Consider the following 10,388-nt stretch of genomic DNA (forward strand, 5'->3'; position numbering starts at 1 on the left):
CAAGATTCAGCAAAACACTTTTATCCACTTGCTTGGGTCGTGGTGGATAAAGAAACAAATAGAACTTGGAAGTGGTTTATGGAGCTATTGAGATCTTCTTTAGTGTTGAGGGAGGGTGAATGAGTTACATTTATATCAGACATGCAAAAGGTTATAGATTCTCAACTTAATTTACATTTGTGTTGTAAGTTTTTTTTAATTACTAATCTTATCTTATTTACTTAACTGTTTGGATATTATAGGGTTTGATTGGTGTTGTTGATGATGTACTTCCTTAAATCACATCACAGATGGTGTGCTAGACATAGAGAAGCTAACTGGAGTAAGAACTGGAGGGGTGTACTAATGAAAAAATTAATGTGGTGGTGTGCTTGGAGCACTTATGGAGAAGAGTTCAATGACCAATTGACAACTTTAGGGACTGTTTCTGAAATGGCTGCCAAAGAACTAATAAGCTACCCACCCCAAAAATGGTGTAGAGCTTATTTTGACACCAAATGCAAGAATCAAATGGTTGACAACAACTTTACAGAATCATTCAATAAATGGATTTTAGAGGCAAGACACAAACCAATTATCAAGATGTTGGAAGAGATAAGAGTCGAGGTATTTAACTATTACTTTGTCTTTGATAATTTTTTTCATTATTAGAGTTTTTGTCACTTATATTACTATCAATTTTCTGTATTTATAACATTGATGTGTATAAAATTTTAAGCACACTGTGTCATTACTTTACCTATGTTGCTCAGACTCATAAAAAATGCTAACGAGTGCATGTTGAATTCTCTAAAAATAGTGTATTTTTAGAGAATTCGACACGAATGTGGCATCGAAAGTGAAGAGTCCGTGCAACTTAGATTTTTATAGATTTGTAAGCACAACTTTAACTTCTTTCTCCAACTTCTACTTCACCATGCATTTTTTCCTTTTTCCAGTATTGTGTCACAAACTTAAAAAACATCTCAAGAATAAATTTTAACATCATTGCTATCTTGTTTTGGTTGTCATTTACATTAGCTGGTGGAAAGAGGGCCAGCCAATTTTGAGTTTGAAGGTGGTATCTGAAGAAAGGACTAGGCTTCAACAAAAAGAATTACAACGAAGACCAACTGGTACTAGAAAAATTAGCTTCAAGGGAAATGAATTTGGTGTCGTGGAGCCTACCAAGCTGCCTTATTCACCAAAGAAAGTTACCTGGAAAGGCAAGGCAACAATGACCTCAAACCAGTTGGTTGCAGAGAAGGAAAAAAAAATTGGTAAATTGAAGACTAAGAAGAAATGACCAACGTTTAGAAAACGTACATATTTTTATGGTGGCTAATTCAAGAATTTGCTAATTTTGTATTGATTCATCCTTAATTATTTTTGTTGTGCTCAACATAGGGTGAAGTACATTGTGAATTTGTGGATGAAACACGTCTTACATATTTCAGCTTACTTTTGTATGAACAGAATATTCAGAAATGTATTGCAATGGCTAGATATTGTTAATGTGCACCATTTACTACCCCTCATAACTTATATCATAGTTTGTTGGTTAATACATGTGTAACTTTAATAAGTTTAACTAAAACACTTCTATTAACTTATTCAGGTACTCCAAAAGTGCTTAAAAATGATTTTAGCTTAAAAACACTTAAAATAAGTCAATTTTATTGTGTCATTGATACAAATAAGAATTTGTCAATTTGTTGGTTAATTTGAAAAGATGAGTAGTTGACTGCAGAAACATGCCAGGCCAGCCAGATCAAGAATACTTCTAAAGCACCACAATAGATACTACACAATGCTGCCACAAAATGACTTTACACTTCCGGAAAAATAAATTTTAAGTTTCAAAGCTATTCTTATAGTTGTTAAACATGAGAAATTCACCAAACTATAAAATTGTAAAAGCATTGAAGAATAACAAATCTATGAAATTAGAATAAAAATAGCTTCAAATCTAACACCTAAACTCGATCAAACAGTACCTAAATTCTACCAAAAACTACACAAAAACTATAAAAAAAAAACAGCAGCAAGAACTCAACTAAAGTGCATGCACCATTATGAGATAAAAGAACTGATCCAAAAATGAACACAAAATTGATCCTAATTCACTTCATTAACAACGAAATACATTACAATGAAGCTTGCGAACTAAACACAATTTCGCTACAATACCAAAAATAATAGAAATTACAATTAAGAACATTACACTAACTAGACACCATCAACAATTTTTCATATCACAAACTTATCTAGAGAAAAGTAACAAAAACAACAACTTCAAGACATCATCTTCAAAGAAAAAAAAAACCATGACCATAGCACAATCTTCCTCCATCACTTGTCTTTGAACTCCAAATTTGAAACTTTCTCCACAAGGTAGATACATAATTCAAATTTGTCAATTTAGACATATCATTTATGTCTTCCTTAACATGTTGCGTTTTTGACGAATGACATCCAATGATTTTTTTTTAATGTGAATAAACATTGTCCATGAGATGGAAATTGATTTTTACCTTGTCATTCTCAATAACGATAACCATCCGTCGTTTCATAGCGACAACAAACCTACGACCATCGTTTTAGGTTTCGCAACAGTAAAAAAGTTGGCAACCATTCAAGATTCTCCTACATCACGATAAGTAACAGAAGAAGATTCAGATATTTGAATGAAGAGAAGAAGACTTCAAAATTCAATGCTCCAACTTGAATCCCTCAACTTCAATAAATTATTGCACTGAAAATCTAACCCATTTTGGGTGAAATTGATCTTGAAATTGCTTAATAAGAAAAGGGAAAAGAAGAAAAATAGGATATTAGGTTTAGGGGAGAGGAGATAATCCAATTTTTTTAATTGGGTTTGGGTCAGGGATGTCAATATGGGTCGGGTCGGGCGGGTAGGAGAAAGTTTGGTGGGTTGAAATTTACTTTAACCAATAGAAGATGCCACGTAATAATTATTAATAATAATAATTAAAAAATATAAGGCTGTTAGTTTAAAGGGTAATAGTGGACCAAAAAGGTTGACTGAGGGGTATTTTTAACCCAATAGGTGGATGAGCGATATTTTAAAACCTTTTCGAATAATATAGGGGTATTTTTGGCCCTTTTTCCGTACTATATATTATAGCTTGAAATTTATAAGATTTCACCAAAGTTTACACGTAGGATAAATAATATTGAAGTATGTATTGAACAATTTTTTCATCATTTAAATTTGCTTGAAAATAATATTTTTGATATCCATTTAATATTTATCAAATTCTATCGATTAGATTAGATTGAAACTATAATTTTTAAAAAAAAAAAACAGTAGAAATTTCTATTTAGAGGTATAGTTAATATTATATTTTATTTATTTTTCAAGTGTGGTGCAATTTATTGAGGTGTAATTTTTGCTATTTATTTTTATTATATGGTGTAGTTTTTTATGTTGCAGAATTTGATTTTTAAACCAAAAACTATTGTCTGTCATGAATTTATTGAAACTTTCTTGATGTTTTTTTTTTTTTTTCATTTTCGCCAAGCCTAACGAACGTAAATTAACTCATTATTTAATATTTAACGGATATTAAAAATGTTAACTTACAAAACTAAAACTATTAAATTTTCGGTGCATACTTAACGGATTAAGCTGTTGGCTATAAGTTTAATAATTAAGAATTAAAGATTTCCAAAATAAACAATCATATATGTGGATTTAGTTCTATTTGTAGATTTTAATATTTGTCATGTAACTTTAATAATCATGATTAATTTCAATCATGATTTTGAACCACATAATTTAAACGAGTCCTGATTTAAAAATAAATAATAAACTAATTTGACTATTAAATTTAAATCAGTGAGTTATATATTTAACTCTAAAATTTATGACAACACTTTTCACCATGGAAGGAGTTTAAATTTATGAAAATGGTAGTTGAAAATAGGACAAGACAAAAAAGAAATTAAAAAAAAAACTAAATAAAGCTCTGACACGCTGTTAGTGAGTGTTATACACTCATTATGTCATGTCAGCGAAAAATGTCAAAATGACGCAACGAACTTCTATTTAAAGTGTTCAAAATAAACAAAGCTTACTTGAGATGTCTTAGTGCCAACTTTAAGGGGCTGCCGATGGGTTCACCCAAACTTAAATGTAAGATCGCATGTGTATTGTATTTATTTCTAAAATTTTTGTCACCTACTATTTAAAGCATTAAAACAGTACAAAATATAAATATTAGGCCCGTGTTGGCCCGTATTAATAAATGGTGAATTTTACGGTCATAATTCATGAATGAATGATGTAACCCACCACCCAACTTTGACAAGACAACCTTTCTAGATATTTAATTGGTAAAAGTATCACAACTTGTTTTCTCTAGATATTTAATGGTAATATATATTATAGGTTGAAATTTATAAGATTTCACCAAAGTTTACACGTAGGATAAATAATATTGAAGTACGTATTGAACAATTTTTTCATCATTTAAATTTGCTTGCAAATAATATTTTTGATATCCATTTAATATTTATCAAATTCTATTGATTAGATTAGGTTGAAACTATAATTTAAAAAAAACAGTAGAAATTTCTATTTAGAGGTATAGTTAATATTATATTTTATTTATTTTTCAAGTATGGTGCAATTTATTGAGGTGTAATTTTTGCTATTTATTTTTATTATATGGTGTAGTTTTTTTATGTTGCAGAATTTGATATTTAAACCAAACACTATTGTCTGTCATGTATTTATTGAAACTTTCTTGATGTTTCTTTGTTATTTTTTTCATTTTCGCCAAACCTAACGAGCGTAAATTAACTCATTATTTAATATTTAACTGAAATTAAAAATGCTAACTTACAACTAAAACTATTAAATTTTCGGTGCATACTTAACGGATTAAGCTGTTGGCTATAAGTTTAATAATTAAGAATTAAAGATTTCCAAAATAAACAATCATATATGTGGATTTAGTTCTATTTGTAGATTTTAATATTTGTCATGTAACTTTAATAATCATGATTTTGAACCACATAATTTAAACGAGTCCTGATTTAAAAATAAATAATAAACTAATTTGACTATTAAATTTAAATCAGTGAGTTATATATTTAATTCTAAAATTTATGACAACACTTTTCACCATGGAAGGAGTTTAAATTTATGAAAATGGTAGTTGAAAATAGGACAAGACAAAAAAGAAATTAAAAAAAAAAACTAAATAAAGCTCTGACGCGTTGTTAGTGAGTGTGATACACTCATTATGCCATGTCAGCAAAAAGTATCAAAATGATGCAACGAACTCCTACTTAAAGTGTTCAAAATAAACAAAGCTTACTTGAGATGTCTTAGTGCCAACTTTAAGGGGCTGCCGATGGGTTCACCCAAGCTTAACTGTAAGATCGCATGTGTATTGTATTTTTTCTATAATTTTTATCACCTACTATTTAAAGCATTAAAACAATACAAAATATAAATATTGGGCCCGTATTGGCCCGTATTAATAAATGGTGATATTTTACGGGCATAATTCATGAATGAATGATGTAACCCACCACCTAACTCTGACAAGACAACCAATTCTAGATTAAAAGTAGCACAATTTGTTCTCTCTGGATATTTAATGGTACTATATATTATAGGTTGAAATTTATAAGATTTCACCAAAGTTTACACGTAGGATAAATAATATTGAAGTACGTATTGAACAATTTTTTCATCATTTAAATTTGCTTGAAAATAAGATTTTTGATACCCATTTAATATTTATCAAATTCTATCGATTAGATTAGATTGAAACAATAATTTTAAAAAAACAGTAGAAATTTCTATTTAGAGGTATAGTTAATATTATATTTTATTTATTTTTCAAGTGTGGTGCAATTTATTGAGGTGTAATTTTTGCTATTTATTTTTATTATATGGTGTAGTTTTTTATGTTGCAGAATTTGATTTTTAAATCAAACACTATTGTCTGTCATGTATTTATTGAAACTTTCTTGATGTTTCTTTTTCTTATTTTTTTTATTTTCGCCAAACCTAACGAACGTAAATTAACTCATTATTTAATATTTAACGGCTATTAAAAATGTTAACTTACAAAACTAAAACTATTAAATTTTCGGTGCATACTTAACGGATTAAGCTGTTGGCTATAAGTTTAATAATTAAGAATTAAAGATTTCCAAAATAAACAATCATATATGTGGATTTAGTTCTATTTGTAGATTTTAATATTTGTCATGTAACTTTAATAATCATGATTTTGAACCACATAATTTAAACGAGTCCTGATTTAAAAATAAATAATAAACTAATTTGACTATTAAATTTAAATCAGTGAGTTATATATTTAATTCTAAAATTTATGACAACACTTTTCACCATGGAAGGAGTTTAAATTTATGAAAATGGTAGTTGAAAATAGGACAAGACAAAAAAGAAATTAAAAAAAAAACTAAATAAAGCTCTGACGCGTTCTATTTGTGATACACTCATTATGCCATGTCAGCAAAAAGTATCAAAATGATTCAACGAACTCCTACTTAAAGTGTTCAAAATAAACAAAGTTTACTTGAGATGTCTTAGTGCCAACTTTAAGGAGCTGCCGATGGGTTCACCCAAGCTTAACTGTAAGATCGCATGTGTATTGTATTTTTTCTATAATTTTTATCACCTACTATTTAAAGCATTAAAACAGTACAAAATATAAATATTGGGCCCGTGTTGGCCCGTATTAATAAATGGTGATTTTTTACGGGCATATTTCATGAAAGAATGATGTAACCCACCACCTAACTTTGACAAGACAACCAATTCTAGATTAAAAGTATCACAACTTGTTCTCTCTGGATAATTAATGGTACTATGTATTATAGGTTGAGATTTATAAGATTTCACCAAAGTTTACACGTAGGATAAATAATATTGAAGTACGTATTGAACAATTTTTTCATCATTTAAATTTGCTTGAAAATAATATTTTTGATACCCATTTAATATTTATCAAATTCTATCGATTAGATTAGATTGAAACAATAATTTTAAAAAAACAGTAGAAATTTCTATTTAGAGGTATAGTTAATATTATATTTTATTTATAATCTTTTTATTTGTCACGTTAGCTATTTGAATGGTATTTAATTCCATATATACTAGATTAAGGGATAAGTAAACGCCTTGTGAAGTTATATAATTCTATGAGATCATCAATTATATAATGAAATTTGCTGCCCAGTTCACGAGGAATTTTTATGTTTATTAAAAAAAAAGTTGGCTCTATATAATTGGATGAGAACATCAATTAAATTTAGCACGTGAAGAAGTCTAGTTTTTTTTTAAAAAAAGAAGGAATATTAAAATAGCACTTGGGTTGCAAAGTCAAACAAAAAAACCAAAAAAACAAAACAAAACATGTTGTACATATAAAATCAATTCCTATGATACCATAAGAGAGAAACAATTTCCAAATCTAATGGCTGTTATTTGTGTTTTGATCATTAAATTTATTGTACTTAGGTTCAGAACTTTGGCAATTATTAATATTAAATTAATACTCTTTTCTTCCTTGTTTTATGTGATGCAAATACTCTTGAAAAATTAAAAGAATACTTTTAAATATTTTGATCTGTTAGTCATTCTCACGTATAAATTTATCCTTGTTTAAGAAAATACTGAATTCGATTGAACGGTAGGGAATACATTTCATCTTGCCACAATCTCTCTATATATAGATATCAAAGAAAGAGGACTTCAACATTGAATTGTGAGCATATCAAAGAAAAAAATGAACTTAGCTCACAACAAAATTCATTGTTTGGTAATACCATTTCCAACACAAGGCCACATAAATCCAATGCTTCAATTCTCCAAAAGATTACAACACAAAGGCATAGAAATCACACTTGTTCCTACCATTCACATATTCAACAAAAGCATGCAAGAATTGACAAGTTCCATCACAATTGAGCCAATTTCTGATGGATATGATGATGTGAATGGACTTTTTTGTGCTAAGTCCATTGAAACCTACTTAGAAAGTTATCAAAAAGTTGGATCACAAGCTATCATTCAACTCATTGAAAAGTTGAAAAACAAAGGAAATCCTATAAATAGTGTCATTTATGACTCATTCATGCCTTGGATTCTTGATGTTGCAAAAATGTTTGGACTAGTAAGTTGTGTTTTCTTCACTATGTCATGTGCTGTTGAAAACATTTTTTATCATATCCAACTAAAGGAACTAAAGCTTCCTGTTGAAGGACATCAAGTTTTGCTCCCTGGATTACCACCATTAGTTCCCTCTGACTTGCCATCTTTTGTTAATGATTTGGGGTCATATCCACCATTCTTGAAGATGCTTGTTGATCAATTCTCTAATATCCAAGAAGCTGATTGGATCCTTTGCAACACCATATATGAATTGGAGAAACATGTTTGTATTCACACTCTTCTTCTTTTTTTATTATTTATTTATTCCTTAACTACTTGAAAGGGAGCCTCGGTGCAATGGTAAGAAACTATGTTGTTCAGATCCTTTAGAAATGTATTCACACTTATGTCAGATCCTCGAAAAATCAATAACTTTTGGAGGATTTGGCACACACTCCATTGACATCTTTTGAAGGATCCCAATTCTCAAAGCCCTATGTGTCACAAGCAAACACCACATGTGCTTTACTATTTTAATTGGTGGGGGTAGAGGGTTTTTGTGCATTATAGCACATGCCATGACTACGGGTTCTTTACTTTTTGGTGGTGTATAGGGTTTTTGTCACATAGAGAAAATCGATTCTTGCTACTCTGTTTGCTTAACACAAGTCTTATTTAACTTACATGGACAAACTTGATAGTTCATTTATATGATCTTTTTTTTTTTCAATTATGAATAGGAAGTGGATTGGATAACAAAGAGATTGTCATTGAGGACTATTGGACCAACCATACCATCCATGTATGTGGACAAGAGAGTTGAGAATGATAATTCATATGGTCTAAGTATGTACACGCCTAAAACTGATGTTTGCATGAAATGGCTAAGTGATTGTGATGATGGATCAGTTGTGTATGTCTCATTTGGAAGTATGGCTGAATTGAAAGAAGAGCAAATGAAGGAGATTGCTTGTGGATTGAAGAAAAGCAATCACAACTTCTTGTGGGTAGTTAGAGAATCAGAAGAGCCTAAAATTCCAAAAGATTTTTTAGAGAACATCACAAAGGAAAAGGGTCTAGTTGTAACTTGGTGTCCACAATTAGATGTGTTAGCACACAAAGCAATTGGTTGTTTTATGACACATTGTGGATGGAATTCTACTTTAGAGGCCTTGAGTTTGGGAGTTCCAATGGTGGCAATTCCAATATGGACTGATCAATGTACAAATGCTAAGTATGTGATGGATATTTGGGAGATGGGAATAAAGGCACAAGCTAATGAAAAGGGTGTTGTTAAACAAGAAGTTGTGGAACATTGCATAAAAGAAGTTATGGAAGGAGAAAGAGGCAAAGAGATTAGAAAGAATGCAACCAAATGGAGAGAAGTGACAAAAAAGGCAATGGATGAAGGTGGAAGTTCAGATAGAAACATTAATGAGTTTGTTGCTAAATTGGTTAATGTGTCTTAAAGCTTTAGTGTGTATTCAATAACTATATGTTCTTCAAGCTAGTGTTGTCTTATATGTACCAAGATTTGGTACAAGTGAGTGAGTTATGCAAGATTTTGCATAAGCAATATCAATTTATTGTCACAATTTCGATTTGTAAGTTTGAGTTTGAAATAATGATGGCCTTTAAGGCTTTGCCTAATGGCCTAAGTTGATAATTACTTTCTATTATTTTCAATGTTCACCTATTGTATTTTTTTGCTCATAGAAATGATGTGAAAAATAAAAGGATGTGGATTATTTGATGATGTATTTCCATGACTACATATGCTTATCTCATCAATTATCATTTTCTCTTTTTCCTTTTGCTAATGTGCTCCCACATAATAATGCAAAACACGTTTCCCAATTACTTTTCCTTTTGATAATTAATGTGCCCCACACAATAATTGCAAAACATGTTCCCAATTATAATATTAACCAAGTCAAAGATGATTGATATACAATATGGTTGCAAAAGAGTTATGTTCATGTATTTGTTTGAAAATATGTCTTACATATAAGGATGGCGATGCGGATTAGAGCGAAGTAAAGCTTTGACGCGTTAAAATTAACTCTCCCCTTATTTAAGTATTCTCCCTCCGTCCCTAATTATTTGTCCACTTTTGAATTAGCACACCTATTAAGAAATCAATTAATGACATAGTGAGTTTACCATTTTACCCCTATTAATTATGAAATAGATGAAAAGTTTTGCATTTTTCAAATTAATTAGTCATTTAATTGAGGGTATAATAGGT

At 29.8% G+C, this 10,388-nt stretch overlaps 1 protein-coding gene across 1 annotated transcript; it reads left to right on the forward strand.

The window, feature by feature from the left end:
• The first annotated feature begins 7,728 nt into the window (after positions 1-7,728).
• LOC125876329 (UDP-glycosyltransferase 74F2-like) lies at positions 7,729-9,831 on the forward strand. Its single transcript, XM_049557486.1, has 2 exons — positions 7,729-8,423; positions 8,881-9,831. Exons 1-2 carry the CDS (start codon positions 7,776-7,778, stop codon positions 9,607-9,609), a joined length of 1,377 nt encoding a protein of 458 aa, XP_049413443.1. The 5' UTR covers positions 7,729-7,775; the 3' UTR covers positions 9,610-9,831.
• The last annotated feature ends 557 nt before the right edge of the window (positions 9,832-10,388 follow it).

Source organism: Solanum stenotomum, chromosome 9 (assembly GCF_019186545.1).
Source record: "Solanum stenotomum isolate F172 chromosome 9, ASM1918654v1, whole genome shotgun sequence".
Classification (NCBI taxonomy): Eukaryota; Viridiplantae; Streptophyta; class Magnoliopsida; order Solanales; family Solanaceae; genus Solanum; species Solanum stenotomum.